At 52.9% G+C, this 22,557-nt stretch overlaps 10 protein-coding genes across 10 annotated transcripts; 3 read left to right on the top strand and 7 right to left on the bottom strand.

The window, feature by feature from the left end:
- Positions 1-737: 737 nt before the first annotated feature.
- Positions 738-2,034, bottom strand: PUNSTDRAFT_147042 (uncharacterized protein; the record flags this gene model as incomplete). The annotated part of the gene is made up of 7 exons (XM_007389227.1): positions 738-897; positions 950-1,080; positions 1,129-1,242; positions 1,299-1,363; positions 1,423-1,495; positions 1,527-1,789; positions 1,842-2,034. The coding sequence occupies 7 exons, from the start codon at positions 2,032-2,034 to the stop codon at positions 738-740; spliced, it is 999 nt and encodes a 332-aa protein (XP_007389289.1).
- A 247-nt stretch (positions 2,035-2,281) lies between these two features.
- On the bottom strand, positions 2,282-3,345 carry PUNSTDRAFT_94002 (uncharacterized protein). Its single transcript, XM_007389226.1, has 5 exons — positions 3,171-3,345; positions 2,916-3,021; positions 2,723-2,855; positions 2,535-2,628; positions 2,282-2,473 (listed from the first exon to the last, which is right to left on the bottom strand). Exons 1-5 carry the CDS (start codon positions 3,291-3,293, stop codon positions 2,423-2,425), a joined length of 507 nt encoding a protein of 168 aa, XP_007389288.1. The 5' UTR covers positions 3,294-3,345; the 3' UTR covers positions 2,282-2,422.
- A 925-nt stretch (positions 3,346-4,270) lies between these two features.
- Positions 4,271-7,278, top strand: PUNSTDRAFT_78110 (OPT oligopeptide transporter; the record flags this gene model as incomplete). The annotated part of the gene is made up of 14 exons (XM_007389225.1): positions 4,271-4,572; positions 4,629-4,666; positions 4,725-4,795; positions 4,848-5,004; positions 5,053-5,178; positions 5,234-5,325; positions 5,378-5,446; positions 5,499-5,897; positions 5,943-5,981; positions 6,037-6,151; positions 6,305-6,364; positions 6,417-6,757; positions 6,833-7,195; positions 7,246-7,278. 14 exons carry the CDS (start codon positions 4,271-4,273, stop codon positions 7,276-7,278), a joined length of 2,205 nt encoding a protein of 734 aa, XP_007389287.1.
- An 83-nt stretch (positions 7,279-7,361) lies between these two features.
- Positions 7,362-8,966, bottom strand: PUNSTDRAFT_109399 (uncharacterized protein). Its single transcript, XM_007389224.1, has 7 exons — positions 8,551-8,966; positions 8,373-8,496; positions 8,084-8,326; positions 7,940-8,034; positions 7,813-7,885; positions 7,653-7,748; positions 7,362-7,598 (listed from the first exon to the last, which is right to left on the bottom strand). Exons 1-7 carry the CDS (start codon positions 8,890-8,892, stop codon positions 7,423-7,425), a joined length of 1,149 nt encoding a protein of 382 aa, XP_007389286.1. The 5' UTR covers positions 8,893-8,966; the 3' UTR covers positions 7,362-7,422.
- Positions 8,967-9,105: 139 nt separating this feature from the next.
- Positions 9,106-10,903, bottom strand: PUNSTDRAFT_139507 (PLP-dependent transferase; the record flags this gene model as incomplete). The annotated part of the gene is made up of 11 exons (XM_007389223.1): positions 9,106-9,233; positions 9,294-9,413; positions 9,465-9,624; positions 9,681-9,760; positions 9,815-10,228; positions 10,282-10,349; positions 10,401-10,524; positions 10,574-10,619; positions 10,676-10,702; positions 10,753-10,803; positions 10,853-10,903. 11 exons carry the CDS (start codon positions 10,901-10,903, stop codon positions 9,106-9,108), a joined length of 1,269 nt encoding a protein of 422 aa, XP_007389285.1.
- Positions 10,904-11,987: 1,084 nt separating this feature from the next.
- Positions 11,988-13,359, top strand: PUNSTDRAFT_139506 (uncharacterized protein; the record flags this gene model as incomplete). Its single annotated transcript, XM_007389222.1, has 9 exons — positions 11,988-12,048; positions 12,099-12,141; positions 12,201-12,375; positions 12,424-12,462; positions 12,512-12,575; positions 12,624-12,747; positions 12,800-12,920; positions 12,975-13,049; positions 13,099-13,359. The coding sequence occupies 9 exons, from the start codon at positions 11,988-11,990 to the stop codon at positions 13,357-13,359; spliced, it is 963 nt and encodes a 320-aa protein (XP_007389284.1).
- Positions 13,360-13,686: 327 nt separating this feature from the next.
- On the bottom strand, positions 13,687-15,448 carry PUNSTDRAFT_48073 (uncharacterized protein; the record flags this gene model as incomplete). Its single annotated transcript, XM_007389221.1, has 5 exons — positions 13,687-14,003; positions 14,028-14,143; positions 14,194-14,402; positions 14,456-14,490; positions 14,914-15,448. The coding sequence occupies 5 exons, from the start codon at positions 15,446-15,448 to the stop codon at positions 13,687-13,689; spliced, it is 1,212 nt and encodes a 403-aa protein (XP_007389283.1).
- Positions 15,449-15,956: 508 nt separating this feature from the next.
- Positions 15,957-17,421, top strand: PUNSTDRAFT_117001 (zf-DHHC-domain-containing protein; the record flags this gene model as incomplete). The annotated part of the gene is made up of 8 exons (XM_007389220.1): positions 15,957-16,095; positions 16,154-16,452; positions 16,510-16,569; positions 16,675-16,730; positions 16,778-16,859; positions 16,920-17,105; positions 17,158-17,231; positions 17,283-17,421. The coding sequence occupies 8 exons, from the start codon at positions 15,957-15,959 to the stop codon at positions 17,419-17,421; spliced, it is 1,035 nt and encodes a 344-aa protein (XP_007389282.1).
- A 496-nt stretch (positions 17,422-17,917) lies between these two features.
- Positions 17,918-19,534, bottom strand: PUNSTDRAFT_48071 (glycoside hydrolase family 71 protein; the record flags this gene model as incomplete). Its single annotated transcript, XM_007389219.1, has 7 exons — positions 17,918-18,327; positions 18,383-18,472; positions 18,524-18,758; positions 18,816-19,201; positions 19,254-19,314; positions 19,371-19,392; positions 19,452-19,534. The coding sequence occupies 7 exons, from the start codon at positions 19,532-19,534 to the stop codon at positions 17,918-17,920; spliced, it is 1,287 nt and encodes a 428-aa protein (XP_007389281.1).
- A 653-nt stretch (positions 19,535-20,187) lies between these two features.
- PUNSTDRAFT_139502 (glycoside hydrolase) lies at positions 20,188-21,754 on the bottom strand (the record flags this gene model as incomplete). The annotated part of the gene is made up of 7 exons (XM_007389218.1): positions 20,188-20,597; positions 20,654-20,737; positions 20,791-21,025; positions 21,075-21,460; positions 21,519-21,579; positions 21,634-21,655; positions 21,711-21,754. The coding sequence occupies 7 exons, from the start codon at positions 21,752-21,754 to the stop codon at positions 20,188-20,190; spliced, it is 1,242 nt and encodes a 413-aa protein (XP_007389280.1).
- Positions 21,755-22,557: the final 803 nt, after the last annotated feature.

The raw sequence follows: 22,557 nt of genomic DNA, 5'->3' as shown, positions 1-22,557 counted from the left end.
CTTGATCGCTGGATAATCCTCCAGGCCCTTCTCACCGTTTTAGGAGGATATGATGAATTACGGAACGACTACCAATATAAAGTGAGGTGCGAGAGTACTTCTGGATTCAGTACTTCTGGGGCTATGCACTGACACCCCAAACATCCAAAACTGAGACGCCCGGAGGTCAGCCTGACCTCCTGGCTGGGACAGGGGTAGGAACATTCCCACGGTCATGGGAGTGTGATATTCGGATTCCCACGATAATTCTGCACAGATTTAGGTACCCGACGGAATTGAGCCTCAATTCCGTCCGAACACAAGGATAGGAGCTAAGCTAACCGCGTACCTGTTAGGTTTCTTGAAATCGTAACTGTACCTCGCAGAGCAGTCATTTATTCCCGAATCAGCGTAGTATGCCGTTTGACGTTTAAACGGCAAATGGTTTAGATGCGGCCCGTTCTCGCACGGCCGTCACCGTCTAACTGCCGTTGCCGTTCTGCCCCGTCCACAACACGGCCTGTCTCAGAGACAGCCGTAGCCGTGTACGGGACGTGGGGAGCCCTATCATGAACATTTTCGCGCCAACGTTCAAGCTCTCGGTTCATGGCTTGAATCGCAAACACAATTCCAATAGTCGTCCTCGACGAATCACTCTCACGTGGGGTTAACGCGAACACTCGATGCATTATTATACAACGTGCAAGAAAGACAATCCATCTCGGTACCTTTCGGAGTTGTTTATGGAACAGTGTGCATTACGCCTTGCCCTCGGGTTTCCTTCCCCCAGCGGATGCTCCTTCTGGGCCCTCCGACGGCCCACTCTGCGCACCTCGCTTTCCCTTGTCGTCGCGCCATTCAGGCACGTTGCCGTATCGATGCTTCTCAGCGTCGGAAGCCTGACTCGATTTGTCGTACCTGGATCGCAGCGTCAATACCCGCGTACTGCAGCGTGGACCGAAACACTCACGGTTGACTCTGGTTGAGCGACTCATATTCAGGATCACCGGGACCTGCTTGATGATACTTCCCACTCTGGGTCGTATCCTTCTGCCCGGACCCCGTGTTTGGTACATCGGTGGCAGGCGACGACGAATCGACCTAATTGTGACGTTAGTGTATTACTCGTTTCATGCACTGTGAGCGCACCTTGAATGTTTTCGTACCGTCTTCGACTAAGGTATTGACATCTTTGAGGTACGAGTCTGCGTTGTGTTTGGCTTCGGCAATCCGCGCACTTGTATGAAGAGTACGCCACGAGGTCTACATCAAGGTCAGCATCAGTCGGAATCCGCTGAAGAACAATCCAACATCCATACTTGTTCGCTAGGCAGAACTCGAGCACTCTGGCGGTCAGTAGCGCCCAGAGTACGCGCAGCAGTGTCTGCACAGGCATGGTCACTGTAAACGAGCTGTTTATGACGAGCGTTTACGACGACAGACCTAGGCTCCGACCAACAGCGCTAGTGCTGAACTTTCTTGCCGTTCCAGTGCCTGTCACTCCTCTCCCGCCGCCCTGCATGCACGGTCAGTCGACAGGGTCGTACACGGGACTGGATACTTTCCTGATTCTGTTTAACGTCGCCCGAGCCGGTTCCCAATCCTAAGCCCTGCTTGATGCTGCTCCACACACCGGGCGCTTGAGCCTCCTCCTCGCTTCCCTTGCGACTGGCGCCTGAACCTGCAGCGGAGGCGCCTCCCACCTGCTCGGCAAAGCCTACTCCCTCCTTGTTCCCGCTTGTGTCGTCACGCTGGGCTTGAGCTTGGCGGTTAGGGGATGCCGCGTCCATCGGGCTGCTGGAGTTGGCCGCTGCTATGCTCGAATGAGAAGCAAGATCCTGTAGAAGATGACTCAAGCGCACCTTTCCCGGACTTCGCGCTCTCGCTGTGCACATCCTGCGGACTCTTGTTGTCTCCTATTGCTGCGTGGCCTTGGGACAACGAAGGGTCACGGCCGTCCGAAGGACGGAGGCATGGTGGCGACGTCCTATAGAACCTTGCACGCAGAATTGGGGCGGACCGCGTCAGGGTGTTTCGCATACGAATATGAGACATGATAGATGTAGGTCGGGGTAGTCGTTGAGTGTCGTGTGCATCGTCGCTGCAGTCGCCAACCTTTTGGACGAGTTGCAAAAAACGATGACATCATGGTTCAGGCGACAACGTAACGCCGATCCCGGGGCTTGAAGTGCGCCACCCTGACAGGAAGCTGACGACGATTCACCACTTCAAGTTCGAACTACTTATTCGCGATGAGGGCCGGTATTAACTCGCCCGCATGCGTATGAGATTGTCTTCTACAATTCCACTTCTATGGACATGATTTCTTCCAGTCTCCAGACGAGGTGCAAGGCGAGGGAGAACGGCATTCCAGGGATTCCAACCGAGGAGCTATGACAATGTCATAGTAGCATTGCTCGGACAATAATAACAATTATACTGTCTAGTGAAGGTCGTAGCCAACCAGGCTTCTGCGACCGACGATTTCGCCGATCTATGACGAACAACGGCATCAGAAAACAGATAGTCCGCGACCTGCGGGGCAGATAACGCACCTTGAAGACGCCATAAGCCTCAATACCATAAACCCCGACCTTGACCCATTCCCCGTTGGAGAAAATAGTACGCCAGTAGGTCGGCGAGGATGCCCTGTGAGCGGAATGAGCAATAGCGCGATGGTATGGTAGCAGAAAATAGTTGCGGAGGCGACCGACGGAGACGTTAATGAAGACAAGGAACGGACCGTGACCACAGCGTGGAGTAGGCGGATTGAATGGCGGACAAGGAGGTGGGCGGTTGTAGGCGCTCCGCAAGGTAAACCTGCTTGAGGAATTCGCGAGCAACGGCAGTGTTGTAGAAGAGCGGCTGCTTGTAGGCTGTGACAACGCGTGTATGATCAGGCCAGTGTCGTACGGGGAACCAGTGTCAACACGCACCACCTAGTAGGTTACCAACTCGCTCTCCCAAAGGTCCCAGTGCCTTCTTGCCGGCCTCAATTGCCTTCTTGCCTGTCACGTTCGCCGTTGCGAGGAAGTCCTTGGCCTGCGACAGCGTGTCAGCTCCTGCATGCGGCACAAGAGGAACAGGATAGATATCCAGGTGCGTGGAGCAGAACATGGATATATACAGTTTCCGTTCGGAGCACGGAACGTGGATGCAATGAGAACGAACGGGGTGCAATTAATGCTTACCTTGGCCTGGGCGTCCTGCGCGGCTCCCTGAGCCTTTTGCTGGGCCGTCTCGGTAGACGTGGACGCGAACCGACGAGTAGAGGACGCAAGATGCCTCCTCGCCGTTACCCTTAGAGCGTTCATAGCGAGAATTTGAACGAGACCTGTAAAAACGGAGGACGAAGTCTATGACGAGGACCACAGGATTTCTGCAGAACGCAGCGGGGCGTAGATGGCGTGTGAAGATTTCCTCCAGCCCGCGTCCCCCCGATATCCTCCGCGACTTCGCTGTCAATGCCAACACGACCCTGCTCTATGATGCTTTGGAAGTTACAGTCGGATTCTGAGTAGAATATGTGGGCAATCTGATTCTCTGCAACCTTGTGGTATCTTGTGCTGCTATTCACGTCGTATTGCGTATCACCTTACGTGTAAGATATTCTATTGAGCTCAATGTGGGTAGGTTACATCTGATGCTCAATGGCAAGTCCTTCACGAGCGCTTCTCTCGAACAGGCACGTCTTACTGCGAAATGTTAGTGCGCTCCTGTCCATTATCGTGCTCTGCTACTGCAACCTACTAACTTGAGCGAATGCTCTTGACGTTCAGATGCCGTTTGCTTTGACCAGCACCACGAGCAGGTTCAGGCGAAGCTGAACCTTGCTGGGCCTATGTTGCGTGCGTGTCGTATCATAATCCAAATGCGGCATATGTTATTTATACGTTATCAGCGCTTCTGGAGGCTGCTATCATGGGCTCCGCCTCTAGCTCTTCCATATGATCCTAAGCAGCAAGGCGATACCGGGTCCTTTGGCGGGAAACATGACCCGCTTGAACTGCACCCATCCCTTGTCTAAGAAGGCAAGGTGAGGCACCACGCGACAATCCCGCTATCGCGGGCCTCCGATAGCGCGACGTTCCACATCCATTGACGACGTACCGCTTCGTTTTGCGCCGCAAGATAAGGAGAACGCGTCTCTCGTGACGCCTCGCCCTCTTCGCGAGCGAAACACAACCCCGATTAGGACAGAGCATACTATTATTGCTTTCGTCGCGCCCCCGGGGTCGACCGCATTTAAAGAGCGTCTCGTACGCCTTGTGATCCGTCCGTCTCGCTCGCCATGGATGCCGACCCTGCCTACTCAGTGAAGCGCGTTACTTTATCTGCAGTGCCCTCCTTGGACGCCGATGATAGCAGTGTCGAAAAGAAAGACGTGGACATCGCGGAAGTGAGCGTAGAGGACAACAGCGAAGAAGACCCTAGCATCGGCAACGAGCCTCCTCTCAGTGTCTTCGAGCCATTTCCTGTCGATCCCACAGCTCCGGTCGAAGAGCAGCAATTCACGGTCCGAGCCGTCTTAACGGGATGTTGTCTCGGCGGTCTTATCGCTGCATCCAATATGTATCTCGGTTTGAAAACAGGGTAAGCCTATGTTGCTGCTATTTCTTTCCACGACCACTCATCGCACCTTTGCACAGCTGGACTTTCGGGGCTTCATTATTCGGTTCGATATTCGGTAGGTTCCAATGCTAACCACTCATTGTAACTCGTCTAAAACTCACCTCCGAACGAAGGTTATGCCATTTTGAAGCCGTTCTCTCGCATCGCACCTCAGTGGCTAGGCGGAGGCTACTTCGGCCCCAAAGTGTGTTTTGTCAGGAAGTTCGATTGGACGTATCTGTTAACACGGAATCAAGGAAAACGTTTGTTGTATGTCTGCGGCAACCGCGGCCGGATCTCTCGGCCTCATATTTGCAAGCGCTATTCCCGCCTGCTACCAGCTTGGTCTCTTGTCGAGCACCCCGAAAGAGGATTTTGGCCGACTTATCACTATCACTCTCGTCTGCGCATACTGTAAGCCATTCAGTCCTTCCGAGTGTAGTCACGATTCATGCCCATCAGATGGAATGTTCTTTGCGATACCGCTGCGCAAGTTCTATATCCTCAAGCTCAAGCTCGTTTTTCCATCCGCCGTTGCTACGGCATTTACTATTCGCTCGCTTCATGTTGGGTGCGCGAATCTCCGACGTTTGAAGCGGATATCCTCGACGCTGATACGCGCACAGCAAGAACGCGGAGACAGTCGCACGCCGCAAGACCATCTGCCTCGCTGCAGCGTTCGCATTCGCCATTTCTCTGCGTGTCACGAGCGAATATGCACCCGGCATTATGTGGGTGGGTAACTGCCTGGAATATGGTGAGGTCGCTGCTGACGCATTCTTGCTAGGATTGGCATGTCTTCTGGTGGATGTATAAGCCAGGGGGCTGGCATGGGATCGTTGCCGCGGAAAATTGGGTGCGTCGCTCCAATCAGTTCGAGGATCGTGCACTGAACGGCGTACGTTCAGGGTTGGGTCTGGGAGTGGACCCCTGCTTTCATTGGCGCGGGAATGTTGTCAGGGATAAACGCGAGTTATTCGTTTTGGGGTGGAAGCTTCTTTGCATGGGCCGTCATAGGCCCTTCACTTGTCGCCACAGGGAAGGCCTTTGGGGAGGCGATCAACCCAGAGAAGTTCCCTGGTTATATCTCATACTACTCTATGGTCCTCGACGATCCGGTCCATCATCCGAGTCCCCGGTACTGGCTCATCTGGCCAGGTACATTGATGCTCATTGCCAGCACGTTTGCTGAAGGTAGGAGCACCTTCCATGCGGATGCAAATGCTCTGATCGTGTCCACAGTGGCTTGCAATGCGCGTATGATCTATCGCGTTGCAAAGTCTGCGATGGAATCTGGTCTGTCGAAGGTTCGTGGCGTAAAACAAGATGATGGCGGGATCGCTCTGGGGAAGGATCAAGAAATCTTCGATCCAGCACCTCCGGAGGAACAGGTACGTACGTTCTCTCGCTCGAAAGGAGTGATCCCCAATGGTGTATTTGGTACAGGTTCCCTGGTGGATGTGGTCTACGGGACTCATAATTTCTATCATACTGACTTGCGTAGTACTCGGTAAGCCGACGTGCAGCTCACACCAACCATCTCTGAGTATTGTTATTAGGCGTTCAGTACGGCCAAAAGTGAGATCTAGTATTTATTTAAAGCCCCTGAACGATTGCTCAATTTATGCAGCGTTGGCATCTCTCTGCTGGCCATCGTATTCGCATGTAAGTCCCGGTATGTTGCGCCGATCTGGAGACTAACGCACTGTTGCAGTCTTGTTCGCATTCATCGGAGCAGAGGCAGCAGGCCGCGTGAATGTCATACCCGTCACTTGTAAGTCAAATATAGCCCTCTTGTCGAGCGTCTCTTATTACGATTATTGCAGCAATCGGGAACGCCTCGCAACTAATCCTTGGCGGTGTTGCCAAAGGCCGTCACCTGCCCATCAAGTCGGCTCAGCTGCTGAACTCGGTGTCCGGGATAGTAGCACTGGGCGCGTCGGAGCAAGCTGCGGACATGTTAGGCGATCTCAAGACTACGCACCTTTTGGGTGCCTCCCCGCGCGTGCAGTTTTATGCGCAGTGCTGCGGTGCCATAGTCTCAATCTTCATGAGCACCGGGTTATACGTCGTATTCAGCACCGCTTACCCATGCATCAACGACCTCAACCTCGCAGCGACCTGCTCGTTCCCGGCACCGGACGTGCAGAGCTGGAGAGCTGTAATGGTAGGCGTTGTACCTTTCTCTCACTCTCGAGGGCAATGATGATTCAGAATGGCGCTGATACATCGCGTTGGGAAGGTGGCGGTCACCGACCCCAGTCTACCAATCCCGCCATCATCAGGATTCACTGCGATAGGATTGGCAGTCGCCGCAATCCTGACGGTCGTCCTGAAATACAACTACATCCCGGCCAAGTACCACCATTTTGTACCCAACTGGACGGCCATCGGCATCGGTTTCATTCTCAACGCCACCACCTACCCGACCGCGATGGTTTTCGGAGCCTCCGTAGCATTCCTTTGGAGAAGACGGTTCGGCGGCCATTTTGCCATGTACTGTTATCCTGTGGCGGCAGGCTTCATTGCGGGAGAAGGTCTCGGTGGAATCGTTACAGCTGTGCTGACCATCGCTGGTGTTGGTGGCAGCAAGTTTGGAACCGCGGTGCGTCTCGGGTTTAGTAGTTCCAGGCTAGGCTCACCGTGTTATGGCAGGTCGGTTGCCCTGCTGGCGAATACTGCGGATAGGGAGGCATTCGAATGAAACCCAGAGACGCGGAGCAGTTTCTGCTCACCAAGAATAGATGTTGCAACGACAGAAGGGCGCTGTTGTAGAATACGACGTTGTACGATGTAGAGTACAAGAATGCAAGCCCATGTTCGTCAAATACTCTACGACCCCACGTAGTCACCTGGGATGTCAACATCCGTCATCGATATGCCCTCGAGATGCTTGCGCTGCTTCTCAGTGGGAGTGAAAAGAGCTCCGCCACGTGCTAAACTTTGACCATCGATCACATGGCCTTTCGCGCGCTCGGAGGCGATATAATGCTGGTTCTTCTCTAGGTCTGCAACAGGTGTCTATGTATGTTCCGAAACGACCAGAGTGAAGGAGAACTGACCGTGAGCCCACATGGCTGCCCCGATACGATTCGAGATAGTGAATACAAGTCCGACGAGGGGGATGGATTCAAGTAAGGCGGCGGCGAATCCGAACGCTGTAGACAGGTACGGTCGTGAGGCTAGAGAATAATTGCAAGAAGAATCGACACAGAAACTCACAGCGGTACTCCCACTTACGTTCCTCCACGAATATGGCACATTGCTCATGAGTCATCTTCTTTGCAGAAAAGTACTGTCCGAGTTGGTCAGTCTCTGCGGAGGACACAGGGCACCATAGAGTCCTCACGGGCTTATGCAGATATGTGGCGGTACCCAGAGCCTTGAACCACGCGGATATGAAGATGCCGACGAAGGGGACAAAGTTCAGCGGCGCAAGGAGCACTGTCGACGCAGATCAGCGATGATTCGAGACAGCGGGCAGAAAACGCACCTCGCCTCACGATCATCCTTGCGATAAAGCTCCCGAACCATCTATCCAGAGACCAGAACGGTTTCGGGTTCGGTTGAGGCGGCCGTAACCATTCCTCGGTGTACGGCTGCCAGAAATCTTTTCCCTTGCCGCGGCTTGCGACGGTCTGTTCCCATACCCGCTCACGAGCGATTCGGATGTTGCGTGACAGGAAGAAGGTTAGGATGGCAGTAACCTGAGACGAGAGGAAGAATACGGCGGCGTCTGTATAGAGTCAAAGAGTGTATCGCTCGGTGGAAAATACACGTACATGTCGGTAGACTGAATGGCATTCGGTAACCAAAGACGGTCTCTTCAGACAATCCGGTGACGCGCGGAGAGTGAATGAGGAATAGTTCAATGAATTTGCGTTGGATGTTGAACGTGAATAGAGCCTTCAATTGAATGAGCCTTTATGAAACCAATGTGACCGCAGCGCTTGAACTCACCCAAATAGTTCCGACCACTCCTCCTCTGACAACCCCATGTTTGCATTTCTTCCACGCCGGGACGTAGAGGGATTTGTCGGTGCACAGCCGATACACGCCAACAACTACGTACGACGGCGGAAACAACAGTCTCGAGTAGGCGCGCTCGAGCGTTGGTGGTATGACGACTTTGCCATCCTCGGATATGCCGAGCCCGTCCACGTTCGCGAGTTTCTGGTTAATTCTGCGGACGCTTGACGACTCATTGAGAGCCTCAACTGGCGTTGTGTGCGCGAACGTGCTCGACGTTGGGTTATCGACCTCGTACGGCGGAGGTGGAGGCGATGGATCTGAGTCCGACATAAGCCTTAACAGCACAGTGAGAGAGTGGCTATTGTCGGGTTCGTGCTGCAAGCAGCTGGTCACTTCAAGCCAACGTAATAGCTGGCGCACAACCGGGTCGTAATTCGTCGTAGCGGAAGCTGTGAATGACGATGACGTCACAATCAAAGCCGTGCAACAACATCTCGGGCGAGGACACGCGTTATGAGTAGAGTACAGGGTTCGAGCGCATGTTTATCGCTTCTCCTTCCTCCTCCGTTCCAGTACTTGCCCGAAGCGATCCAGCGCAACATCCATTGCAGCTCTCATGACGCTGAAGGTGAAACGGAACCAGCCGCACTCCGTATGATGAAAAGAGGAGCCTAACATCGTTCAGGGATTCAACTAGGTCATCTCCATCGTGTTTTGACGATGATACGCACCGAGGCCTATGAATATTCCAGCATTGACGAGATCCATATGGAGATCGCTATCGCGAGCGAGGGGCGTTGACAACGGAACTCCTTCGTCGTTTTCCGAGCGTAAGAATGAGTTTAGATTCACTGGTAGCTAAGATTAGGTTGCTCGCGTCATATCCATAAGATGCAGCTCACCGAATACGTATTGACCTGCGCTCGCCTTTTGATAAGGAATGCCCTTGGACTCGAACCATGAACAACAGTACCGATACGCAGCACCAAGCCGGTCTTGGTTAGTTGTCACGAAATAATCGAGTTTCTCATCGTCAAGGAGAATACTCGACCAGAGTGCGTCCTAGCGGCTTCACTCAGACAAGGTGTAGTCAATGGACGAAAGGTGCGGGAGCGTACTGATGCGGAAGAGACCTTGACGAAACGGGCTAGTGCGTAAAATGCGAGGATCAGATCCCTATTCTGGGACACTACGGCTCCTGATGCTCTGTTAGGTCTTTCCAAGAGAAACTGTAGAACAAGAGTGGGCTCACCGACACGAAGTCCATTAGCACAGAAATCCTTGCTCATCCCATAGAGCATGTGAACTCTGGCGGGATTGCAGCCAGCCTCCTTCTCGACGTCGATAGAAAGTATGGAAGTGAACGGTGTTGCGCTTTCCCCACCAAACTGGGAAAGTGCGTATATCTCGTCGTTGATGAGATGAATCCCATGTTTTTCGCAGAATCTGCAGTATTCCACGATCGTCCCTCGCTCGTAGTTGAACCCCAGAGGGTTATTGGGATTGCACAGCATGACCGCTCGCACTGTTCTCCCCTCTTTTGAGAGCTTAGTGAGTGCGCTTTCGAAGGCCGCTACACTCCCAGCTCCAGCGGGATCAGTGTTCCCGACATCAACTCCGTACATGACGCCTTGACTTCTTTCCGATACATCGTCGTCAAACCCATCTTCATGTTCATGATCTGTCAGCTAAGTTTATAGCTTTTTCGAGCGTACGCACTGTAATATGGCCGAGCCACCAAGATAATGTCGCCCGGTTCGCATAGAAGTTGAACCAGTTGATCTGCCCTGTGAAGGTATGGGTGTCACGCGTGCGTCACGGTCACCGGCGACGCTCACATAGCACCTAATCCTCCGCCGGTGATGATGTGCTCTTGCCTCACGGGAATTGCGGGGTTGAAATATCGTTCGAACAAACGACACAACGCCTTGAACAACCGCTGCGATCCCCCGACTGTATCGCCTACGGAATGTCATATGGGAATCGATGACCGGACAGGAATGCGGCACACCGTATGTTAAATCCATGCCCGCCAAATGTAGATTCGATTGGAAGAACTGACACATTCCCTTCAGTAGTCTGTCGCGAAAGCCAAGGGGGGGATCGGACTCACTTTCAGGTACTCTTCTTGCATGAGGGTCTGCAATTACACTGTCAGCACGCCACGTATCGGAGAGCGTCGAAACGCACATTTTCTGCCAATGCACAGTTGACTATCCCAGTGGGATTCTCTTCCGAGTACTGTATGTCTTTTTGTAAATGACGTTGGCGTACGGCGACGTGCACGAACCTGATTTCTAATGATTCCCGCTATCTTCTCTATCTTCCTGCCAGTGGTCATCGCTCGCTGCCCGCGAATTGACAGTACAACCGGGTTTGCGGGGTTTGCGCTCATATCGCACAAGGGTTCCTTTGCCAGTTCTAGGGCTCAGAGGTGTAGAGACTGTTCTGAGTACGCAGCGCCTGTGCTTGATGCGGCTGTCAGAACATGCGTATCTTCCGATAGTATCGTGAGTTCGGAACCTATCCTTCTATGATGCTGCCAATGCTGTCCAGCTTAACCATTTCATCTCATCCATTCCGCTCGGGGCGCAATTCCTGACGTACGCGTATACTCCAGCGCTCAATACTTAGGCTTCAATAAGGTCCGTACTCCACTGAAGTCGGGGTCATGGCAATACGGGGTTTGTTTCAAGTCCAAGAAGCTAGTCACAGGATCTCACGTTTACTTCTGCTCGATATGATGACCAGTACGCACCGTTGCGGCCACGTATTGAACTCAGAATCTGTTATCGCGTGAACCACCGCCCTGGAGATTCTCAACAATCTACCCAGTGAGCGTTTAGAGGGATGGACGTACATATCAGGTTCGTCTGTTCGCGAAACACAGCGTGGGTATGAAATACAAGCAGCTTCTGATTCAAGTACGCTATGTTGACCTTTTATATTCAAAATCAGGTACACGCGGCCGTCGTGTCCTCGCGATTTGATGAGAATGATGAGCAACATTCAGTATTGAACGATTGAGTTCCTCTGGATTCAAGTCATGGCTATCTTCTCCGATAGAGCGCGGCGCACGAGTGCCTACGGCAAGCTGTGCTCACCATGAGTACCCCCATGTGGATTGCTGGTGGAAACCATGTTCTGGAACACCGTTCATTCTCCGTCGCTACACACGGGTGCTCCTTGATTCGGACTCGTTGGGGATGGTTCGTTTCAGGCAGAACGCTACTGCTCACGGTGATTATCTTCTCAAGCACCCATCGCTGGGTTAGCGATGGCGTGATTTGGAAGATGGGTACGCTTCTGGGCGGAATAATCACCAGAAGTTCCCGCTGCGTTGATCGCAGTGCCCGGTGCGATGATTCTCCCTAAACACTATAAGTCGTCAAGAATGTCTGTTGGAAGGAGCTCCCAGAAAGACCATGGCACTTTCAGAGCTACAGTATACGTTCGTTCAGCTCTTTTGCGCGGTGTTCGTATGGGGTAAGACAACCTACACCTCTTGATAATTACTGACCACGCTTTCACTTCAGGAATGTATACCACCTTGATGATGGTGCTCGCCTTGGTCTTGGCGTAGGTCTCCTGATAGTCATGGCACCGTGATATCTTCTGATCCTGTGTATACGTTCTAGCCTCGGTTCCCGCTCTTTGACCAAACCAAGGTTGGCCATGTTCGGCGTTGGGGTGCTCATGTACCTGGTCGCCTCCTGTCACACGTCCATCGTATTCTCTGGTTTTATCAGTGGCCCTAATAACCGCGACAATGCGAAGCTGCTTCAGTCAACTATCATCCTGGCCCAAATTCAGGTAATCTACACGTCCCTTGGCACTGAGATCTAGACTGATACTATACAGTTCATTCTATACGATATCGTCTTAATATGGCGCGTGTGGGTATGTCCGCATGAATTGCAAGCGTTTCAAGCTTAATACGTTGATTCAGGTGATATGGGGTCATCTATGGTGGGCGATTGCCCCGCAGATCGTCTCCTTAATAGTCTCGTGCGGTAAGATCCTAGCGAAATATCCCCGGCCAGCTCTCATATTTTAAGCAGGACTTACGTTTCAAGTCGCCGCAGCCGTTACCTCCCCTAACGCTCGCGTCTTTCCGGTCGCATCTGCGGCGCTGACGCTCGCGAATACGATTCTGAGTACTCTACTCATCGTTTGTCGTCTTGAGTGAGTTCCTGTGTCCCTTTGAATACCCATTCTTCAGCTGAAAACCCTGAAGGTACATGCAATATAGGATCCGCAAGGTCGCCAGCGGTGTAGCTGCTACGAGTTCCGGTCAGCGATACACGGGCATAGTGATGATGTTTGTGGAGAGTGGTGCGATTGTAACCGCTGCACAGGTGCGGACTATTGCAGCCGATGATCTCAGGAATCCCGTCTTGACGTTGAAGTAGATCATCAGCTTCATTCTGCAACAAATCAACTCCCCTGCCCTTCATGTCGTACTGAATATGCTTCCTCAAATCCTGGTACCTGCATTTTCTCGCGTTTGTTCTGATCCGCGCTCACATGCCTTAGGGTCTTTTCCCTACCTCGATTATTTTGTTAGTTCATCTCGACATGGTACCGGGTAGCCGAGAAAGTCAGCGCTACGCTCAGACATTTACCAGCCATAGTTTGCGCTGGGCGACCGCTACTGGACGTAGTACCACTTCTGCTCCGATTACATGGAACACAGGCAGCGCAACGGCGCAGGGGAGTCGGCTGGAGTTCAAGCAGTTCGCGGGAGAAGAACTGGAGGACCCTCTACCCGACGACGACAATCTTAGCCGTGGGTAAAGTATAAGCACAGGAGGAAGTCTGAGGAAAAACCGTCGTTATTCGTAAATGTCTCGCAAGCGGGGTCTTCATTCTAGTGATGTAGGACCGTGTAGTTTCTCTCTGCCATGGCGGCTGTTTCTTCGGCGCCTGTGAATCCTCAACAGCTCTTCGTGCACCTCCGAACATGCCCACGCAAGCGAGATTCTATACGAATGATTGTTAGAGAGATGAAAGACAAGGTCATATGTATGTGCGCGATTGACAGAATTGATGTAACTCGAGTAAGTATACGGTAAAAAGGAGCGTTTACGATGATGCCGTGATAGTCATTGCTGAGGTGCCGTTTCACACCGAGCTGGATTTTCCGGCGTAATCAGCCCAGCGCAGGTTACTGATCGTAGTGGACTCCGATGCCGCAAATGTTATGGGCTCTTCCGTCTCCTGCTCATCGAAGCCGACTCGGACTGCGGCGGTGATGGTGAACTCGTCGATATAGTCCCCGTGGTGGAATACGCTCATGGGGAGGGGTACCCAGAATAGCGAGAACCATCCGCGATTTCCTACGCTACCAACGCCGTCGCTGTAGTGCCAGCACCGCTCCATGGCAATCCCTCCTTCGAGTTCGATATTATCCTCGGCATCGACGCGCTCGACGCGCTGTTCTGCATAGTCGATGCACCACGCACCTTCATTGTCGGCGCAATCGATAGAAATGTCGAGAATCCGAGGCACAGGCAGATCTGCAGCAGGACGGCTATCAAGATCTCGAAGCGCGAGGCAGCCGTTAAAGAACGCGATTTCACTCAGGGCATGGTTAGCAAATTTCAGTCTTGGAATCAATGTACGGCTTACTCGAGGGGCTGATCCCAAAGCTCCTCGATTCGGTTCTCAAATAGTATGAGTTCGAGGGAATAGCGTTGCTTCTGGATAGCCGCGAAAGCCGAAGATGAGGCGTCCGCATCGCTAACACGAGCGGTACCTGATGACGCTGGCGTAGGTTGCGCCTTGGGGAGACGGGCCCTCATAGCGCGTTTAGCTGCCTCGATCACAGGTTCGACATCCTGGAAGGTCAGGTTACATGGCGTTCGACATGGCAGCATGAATTTCGTCGCACCTTGCCATTGAAAAATGCGGAGTCTTCCATGGGTTCTGTGTTATCGGCGGCGGAAGAACGGCCCAAGTCACGGCTAGCGGTTGAGCGGCTGGCACCGCGCCTGCCAACGACACCGGTAGAGATGTCAGCGACCGGAAGAGCCTGAGCGGTGCTGCTGAGTAGATCGGGCCTTCGAACTGCTCGTGAGGAGCTGGAGGATCTCGACGAAGATCGCTCCAAGGCAGGAGGGGTTAGGACATGCTGACGGCGGCCATCCGCAGTAAGAGCCATATTGAGTGAGCGAACGCTATCCACAGAGTCCTTACGCGGACGAGGATTTCGTGAGTGGTCTAGGATATCGAGTGCCGACGTGGAGTCGCGAGAGAGACTGTCGTCATGGAGTGTATCCGTAGACCCGCGCGACCGAAGGGTACGCAGTGAGGCATCTGAATCCTTCCTCGAAATTTGACGCGGCGGACCGACGAGGGAGTCGAGGCGCTGTCGAATACGAGGAGCATCTACTCCACCAGTTGGCGAGTTCACGCGGATACGCTTCTCTGGAGTTTGACCCTGGACGAGCTGAGCTAGCTCCTTTGCGGCAGCAGACACCAACCCGAGACTGCGAGGGACCGGTGGATTGTCGTTGATCGATATGTCGGAGTTGGTGCGTTCCTGCCTTCTGGTGATTGATTTTTCCGAGATAGACAGAGAAGAAAGGGAGAAAGGTCCTGAAGAGAGTGTAGATTCAAGAGGCGAGGTGGAGTGTCTAGTACTGCCAGCAACAGTATCGTCGCCGTCTATGGAGGAGACCGATTCGACGGATTTTTGTCGAGAGAGGGAAGAACTGGAAATGTTGTATTTGCGAGAAAGAGAGCGGAGAAGGGATGGCTTGCGCCCAGCGCGAGCTTCTTCGACATCTGAGCGAGACAGTGATGTGGCGCCATGGTCTTTGTCCTTCAACGAGATGGACGGGAAGGCGATGGCCGGATTGGAGACCCTCGACGCCGGAGGCATGGCTGCGAACGCGGGGCGCTCACCAGGCGGTCATAAGGATTTGCTCATTTGAGCGGAGCTTCTTTATAGAGCACTGGGGCTCAACCCGAGTTTCGGTCACAAGGCAAACAAGAGCCATTCAGATTACTGTAACGAGATGAAACGTGGCCTGCAATGCCAAACTCAGATGAGCCTTTGCGCGTGGTCAGCCTAACGATTTGAGAACAAGGAGTCCAGGTGCATCTTATCGCACCGGGACAAATCAGCCGGGAGGCACGAATAGTATGAAGCAAACTTCAAGATCATGAGGGATATCAAGTCTCGCAAACAGACTTCCTGTATTCCGTAAGGTTGAATCATCTCGCGACCTGAGGTGTAGCGCCGGCCATTCTGATGCCAGCGGGTTCGAGGAGACGCACTTGGCAAAGAAGAGGAAGGGGTCCACAGGGGTCCACCATTTTCACCCTTGAATGATTCTGGGACCCCTGCTAAGCCTCATCCGCTGACGTCGTGTTCGCCGTTCGCAACGATGACCAGCCTCGCTCCTCGTTGGGTCTTCCGGTGTTTCCGAGCTCTCGAACGACTTGGCGACAGAGTCACAGGCGCTGCGGGACCGTTCTTCATTGCCTTTGCCATCGCGCTATTATCTGTCGGCCTTGTGTGCTTTTGTACGCTTCTATGTCCGATTCCCTTCCAAGGGCTGCTTCTGACGGATCCTATTTTCAGTTGAAATAATACAACCAACACTCTCTTATCCCTGGATAACGACGCCTATATGTACGCTTATAGCACTGAACCTGGTCGCACACTACTTCTATGTGTGCACCGTACCGCCCGGATTCGTTGACGAGCCGCAGAGAGCTCCGGGCTCGGGGATACTTTGGGCGAAGAGGAAAAGAAGAGGTGGTCATAGAGCACTGACTGATGGTGGACTGAACAACGTCGGAGTGAGATGGAGCGATGAGGTCAACATTACGAGAGCGAGCACAACCAAATGCAGGCGATGCGGAGCAATCAGACCCGAGGTGAGCGGTCGCCCGTTCACGGACGATCGGCGAGTACTTATAAACATGCGAGATGAGAGGGCACACCATTGTCGAATATGCAATCGCTGCGTCTTGAAATATGACCACCACTGTCCAGTGAGATTAATCCCTCTACGAGAGCATTCCTTCGTCGACTAACTTACCGGATTCATCAGTGTGGGTATCACGAGATGCTCCATCCAGAATTATGCTGACATTAAGGCAGGGGTCAACCAATGCATTGGCTTGCATAATGAACGACACTTCGTCATGTTCCTGTCAGTCTTTCGTATCCGAGGCTAACGACATCTGAAGCTTATCCTAGTGCGTACTTGGCCATATCGACGATATGTTTCGTTGTTCTCGGGTATCAGAAAATGTGGCAAGCTGTAGGATACGTGGACGAGGTACGATATACCGCCATGCTCTCGTGTCCTCGCTCACAGTAAAATGTGTTGCACATACAGGCAGGATGGCCGCATCGAACACCAGACGTGCTTTATATGATGATATATATTCTGTCGGTGGTGCTAGGACTCGCCGTCGGCATCATGTTCGGCTGGCATCTCTGGTGTGGCGTAGCGGCTGCCGAGACTAGCGTCGAAGCACAAGACCATGAAATGTATCGCAAGGTGGCGAAAGAACGTGGAGAAGTACGTTTGTTATGGTTCCGAAGGTCCTGATCATCACTCACCCGGATCACAGACGTTCGTAAACTCTTTTGATCTTGGTAAACGCAAGAACCTCGAGCTGTTCTTCAACATCGGCCCGGAGGGATAGTGAGCGATTATGGTCTCTTCCATTTCATGTCGGCTGATAAATCAACGTAGCCCGTTGTACACCCTCTTCTTCCCGCTGCGCATCATGCCCTACACAGACGGCTTTCGATGGGCGAGGAAGAAGGGCTACGAGCGGCATGGTAGCCTTCGCGAAGGCGAAGAGCTCACGGACGAGGACGACTTGGAATGATACACCAGTGAGAACACAATTCCTTGCGCACGTTCTTACAGATGACACTTTGCCGGGGCCATATGACGCTCCGGGGGTACACTCGTATGCGCCCTTCGGGAGATTGCTTGATTTACGTCCGGCTAGCCTTGCCCTGTCGATCTCCCGATCGACACCGCACGCGCATTCTTCTCTGAACTTCACTTGCTCAAACAGGCTATAAAGACCATGCTGACGCCTTCGTCGCAGATAACACATACTATGCACAGACCGCAGACTTAGGGTTTGTGCTATCTCATAGTCGACGTCGTACATCATCATTGCAATAAACATATATCATCCTCGACTGCGTCGCTACCTATACGTGCATTCTCATCATTTCTTCGCCTTGACACAGGCGGAGCAGCAACGAGTTGATGAGACTGCGTGATCCGTGATCCAAGTCATATAAATGCATTCGCTATCCTCGAATAAATACCAATAAAAATGAATATCCCAGAATGTGACCCAACGTTCCCTAAGCCCAAGCAACAAATGCGTTATAGTTGTACTGCTGAGGCGTCAGCGTATACGTGAACGCAGCTCCCGGGTTGACGTCCACCACGGCTGCGCCGAGCCGGGTTAAAGTCCCTCGAATACCGCCAGGCGCGCTCGGCACCTGCAACTTCGTCACTCCCGCCGGCACCTCGAACGATTGCACGTTGGACCCTGATGTGAGGGTCACCGTTCCCGTCGAAGACGCGAAGACGACGGCCCAGAGGTTGTCCGACTCCCACTGCGCGTTGGCGGGTTTGCCAATACCGTCGCAGCAGGCAGTCGCGTCGGCTGGGTGAGGGCGGCTCCAAATGTAAATGTGATCCGTGGAGATCGTCGGGTTAGCACCCGTCTTAAAAGCCTGCGCGTAGTATGGCACCATGTTGAGCCAACCTATGGGTGTCTGTCAGCGGCGTAACTAGAATGACGATTATACAAGATCGCGTACCTTGGTGATCGTACCCGTTTTGCCAGTATGTACCACCTGGAGGGGAAGCAGCGGCTGTAACTGGTCCGATATAATGACTCTCGCTGTAATCTGTACCGTAAATTTAGCGGATGGCCAGCTGTAAAGTGCGAGCGGTCGTACCATTCCAGGTGACGATCTCCACGATGTCGACCTGGTCTCTGTGCGCTATAATCTGGTCCCAGCGCGTGTTCCAAAGCCAATCGGAGCTCCTGAACACCTCGTTCTTCCAGGGGTAGTGTGCGAAAAACCACGGGCTGGCTGCAGCCATGAAGAGTTTGCCGTTGTCGCTAGCGATGTAAGATCCGTCGCTGTCGAACGTTTCGTCGGAGCCAGACATCGGCCAAGCACCGTTCCACTAAGAAAAATTGCGTTAGCAGGTTCAAAAGAGAGTGTGCAAGGATTTATGGCGTACGTTGAATTCGCCATCGACCACGGGATAGCTGCCAAACGTGTTCGGATCCGTGAAGAAGCCTGGCACGAATGAGTACGGGGTCGAGACGCCGTTGCGTACAGCGGATGTCCATCCAGAGTTGACATCGCCAGTACCGAAGGTGCAACGTTCGCCTCCGAAGGTGGAGGTGTACGGGCGATCTTTGTACCAGAATTGACTGGGGTGAGATGCGTATTGATTGAGCGCGTGTCCGATGTTCGCGGCGTCACCGGCTGATGCGCAGGGTATGGAGGTCATGTCGAAGGAAAGGAAGAGCTTAAAGCTCGATCCGTGTGCTGCAGCTGCGGCGTATGCATTGGCGATTTGATTTGGCTGCCACGGATCCGACCCGAAATTGAGAGCGAAGGCTAGAAATACTGTGGTCAGTCCATCGCACCTCCCGTCGTGTCGTATACATACCATCTATACCCATAGCACTAGCTTGTGTAATATCATTAAGCCAATCAGCTTGACTGTAAGACTACAAAATGTGATAAGCATATGATGAAGCCACAGAATGTTCGCAGAGCGACATACGATTGTGAATCCGACGATGAAGCTAAAGGTAACAAGGGGGTTAGTTAAGCGAAAAAGGAGGAGCGTGCGATTGAAACGTACTGGGCAACCACCGCCTTCACGGCTGAGGTAGCAGGACTAGCTGCTGAGCCTCCATCTCCGAGCAACTGTCTCGGGATATGCATGATGCTAATGAACGAACGGCTCTGGTGAGCGTAGGGAATGGCAGAGCTGTATATCGTAGCATATTACCGTCACTCGCATATTTATACCTGAAATTACGGAGGCGCATTATCCGTCCATTCCGCGCGCGGAAAGAGAGAGGATCGTGGTTTGCTTAGAGCATCCGCGCACCATGCATGGCCCGTTCTTCATGAAGGACATAGCGGTAAATTCTTCTTTCCATCCAGTCGCGTTCAACTTGCAAGGGCGACGATGGCACATAGATGAAAACATCTAGCGCAATTAGGGGGAGAAACGAACGAGAACGGGGAGAGAACAGGTGGAAGCACCCATAAGGGGTGGCTATACCCTTTCGCGAATTCCCGATTCGGTCGACGCGTTCTTCACCCCTATTTAATCGCAAACGAGAATCCTTGCCCAGGCAGCAGCCCAAGGAGGTACAAGTCGAACACAAGCAATGGTCATCTCCAAATTATGTAGTAAAGGGGCTGCCATGACATAAAATAAGGCAATCATGTTTCGCCTGATCTCCTATCCCAACTTGCATGTTCATTCTAATTTTGTCTAATATTCCCAAGTATAGGATAAGAGTAGAAAGATCGTGATCGTAAGAAAAAGTTCAACGACTGTTGTTACTCTTAAATCCCCATCCTTTTCAAGCCCATGCAACGAAAGCGTTGTAGTTGTACTGTTGGGGATCGGACGTGTATGTGAACGCCGATCCAGGGTCAACGTCGACCACGGCCTTGCCGTCCCGGGTCAATGTGCCCTGAATGCCACCAGGCGAGCTCGCCAGCTGAAGCTTGTTCACGCCAGCAGTCACACTGAACGTTTGAGTATTGCTTCCGGACGTGAGTGTGACGGAACCGTCTGAGGCGGCGAACGCGACGGCCCAGAGGTAGTCTGAGAGCCAGTCGGCATTGGCGGGCTTGCCGATGCCATCGCAGCAGGCGCTGGCGCCCGCCGGGTGGGGGCGGCTCCAGATAAAGAGGTGGTCCGCCGAGACGGTGGGATAGTTGCCAGTCTTGAACGCCTGACTGTAGTACGGTACCATGTTCAGGAAACCTACATATTGCGTTATAAGTAAGATGCATCAAGGCTCACGAACGAGGACGGCTAACCTTGGTGGTCGAAGCCGTTTTGCCAGTATGTGCCATCAGGAGGAGAACCATCAACAGGACCCACGTAATGACTTTCGCTGTAATCTATGCCTGGACGTCAATGGGAGGAATAGAATGGGGTACGCTCCGATGCGTACCATTCCATGTGAGAATCTGCACGACATCCACCTGATCGCGATGCTGGACTAGCTGCTCCCAGCGCTCATTCCATAGCCAGTCATTGGTATCGAACACTTCGTTTTTCCAGGAGTAGTGGGCAAAAAACCAAGGGCTTACAGCCGACATGACGAGTTTGCCGTTAGCGGCAGAGATATATCCGGCATCGCTATCGAACGTGACGTCGTTGGCGGACATGGGCCAACCCCCGTTCCACTGGCAATAGAGTCAAAATAGAAAACAGAAAGGAGATAACAGCGCGCACATTGAAGACGCCGTCGACGACTGCGTAGTTAGCCCAGCCGTTGGGGTCGCCGAAGAACGCGGGAACGAAGTAGTAGTTGGCCCCAACATTGTTCCGCACGGCCGTGGTCCATCCAGAGTTAACGTCACCGGTGCCGAAGGCGCATCCTTCGCCGCCGAAGGTGGAGGTATACGGACGTCCATTGAAGTAGAATTGGTTTCCGTGGTTGGCGTAGGCATTGAGGAGGTTGCCAATATTCGAAGCGTCGCCGCCGGACCCGCAGGGTATCGAGGACATGTCGAAAGAGAGGAAGAGTTTAAAGTCGGAGCCATGCGACGAAGCGGCCGAGTAAGCGTTGGCGATCTGGCTCGGTTGCCAGGAATCTGCTCCCAAATTCAGAGCGAACGCTGAAGACGTTATAGATGAGTCCCCCATCCGCTGCGCAAAAAAAAATCCGAGCCGTACCATCTATTCCCATAGAACTGGCAAGATTGATGTCATTGAACCAATCATTCTGGCTGTACGACTGGAGATCGTGTCAGAAGAGGCGCAATGTATCGTGTGGTGAGAGGCGGCTCACATATGTGTAGCCGACGATGAAGCTAAAAATGGGGAGATTAGCGTGTCGGCCGATCCGTCAGTGTCGATGCCACGAACTGGGCTACGACTGCCTTAGTGGAAGAGGCCCTAGGTATATGCATGGCGGAGGTCGAGCGACTGGAGGGAGCGGAAACTGCAGCAGGTTTCGCATCATATCGAGTTTATACCCTTCACTCGCAGGCACGCCAAGTCAGTTCGTTCAGCGCAGAAACGCATGTATCGCTGTTCGGCGGTGACATCCCTCGAGATGGACGAAGCTTCTCGAAACATGAAGGCGGAGTAAGATGAGTGTGAGGGGTGCGAGGAGGCTCAGAAGCGGGACGTATAGGAGGTGGCAAATCATGTTGAAACCTCGGATGATATGGCACCTTGATGCGCCTAGAGAGAACAGCCAGGGGAGAGTTCCGTTGAGTACCACTGAGCGAGCGTTTTCGGATGGAGCTTGTGTAGCTTAGATGTCTGCACCGCAACCATAGATATCCAGGGAGTTGGGGTATTGTGGGTTTGGTCTCGTTGCATCGCCGAGCGCGATATGGATCCGGTCACAACCAGCTGAGGAGTGTGACAAAGTGTGACAGTCAGGCTTGGAATGATCTGAACCCTGGCATCTGAGACCGTTTCGTTCGTTGGCTTCCGATTTGCCTCGTCCCTTCGACCAGCGCATAATTTCAGCGACTTCTGTGATATCTATGACGCTATGGTTTCAAAACATGGGTGTAATGTGAGATGGTGCTCCGCCAGGAGATTGGCCCAACCGTAAACCTGGACCGGGACGATAAATCGAAACAACATCGGGCGCCGAGAATGACCTGAAACATGCATTCACGAGAAGGATGGAGGTCGTCTCAAAGCAAGATACTCTCTCGCTGGTCTCAGCAACGTCAAAGCGCAAGGCTCTATCGTC

The sequence above is a fragment of the Punctularia strigosozonata genome, assembly GCF_000264995.1.
Source record: "Punctularia strigosozonata HHB-11173 SS5 unplaced genomic scaffold PUNSTscaffold_25, whole genome shotgun sequence".
In the NCBI taxonomy this organism is placed as follows: Eukaryota; Fungi; Basidiomycota; class Agaricomycetes; order Corticiales; family Punctulariaceae; genus Punctularia; species Punctularia strigosozonata.
The sequence above is the reverse complement of the archived record's forward strand: the minus strand, read 5'-3'. Positions and strand labels throughout refer to the sequence as shown.

Bases quoted from the DNA above. Each gene is read 5' to 3' on its own strand.
- PUNSTDRAFT_94002 (XM_007389226.1), bottom strand. From the start codon at position 3,293: ATGAACGCTCTAAGGGTAACGGCGAGGAGGCATCTTGCGTCCTCTACT. The intron at 2,856-2,915 runs GTGCGTGTTGAC...GCGTTGTCACAG, and splicing joins AGTTGGTAACCTACTAGGTG to CCTACAAGCAGCCGCTCTTC. The intron at 2,474-2,534 runs GTGCGTTATCTG...TGTTCGTCATAG, and splicing joins AGGCTTATGGCGTCTTCAAG to ATCGGCGAAATCGTCGGTCG.
- PUNSTDRAFT_109399 (XM_007389224.1), bottom strand. From the start codon at position 8,892: ATGTCGGACTCAGATCCATCGCCTCCACCTCCGCCGTACGAGGTCGAT. The intron at 7,749-7,812 runs GTGAGTTTCTGT...ACCTGTCTACAG, and splicing joins ACGTAAGTGGGAGTACCGCT to CGTTCGGATTCGCCGCCGCC. The intron at 7,599-7,652 runs GTCAGTTCTCCT...CACCTGTTGCAG, and splicing joins GGCAGCCATGTGGGCTCACG to ACCTAGAGAAGAACCAGCAT.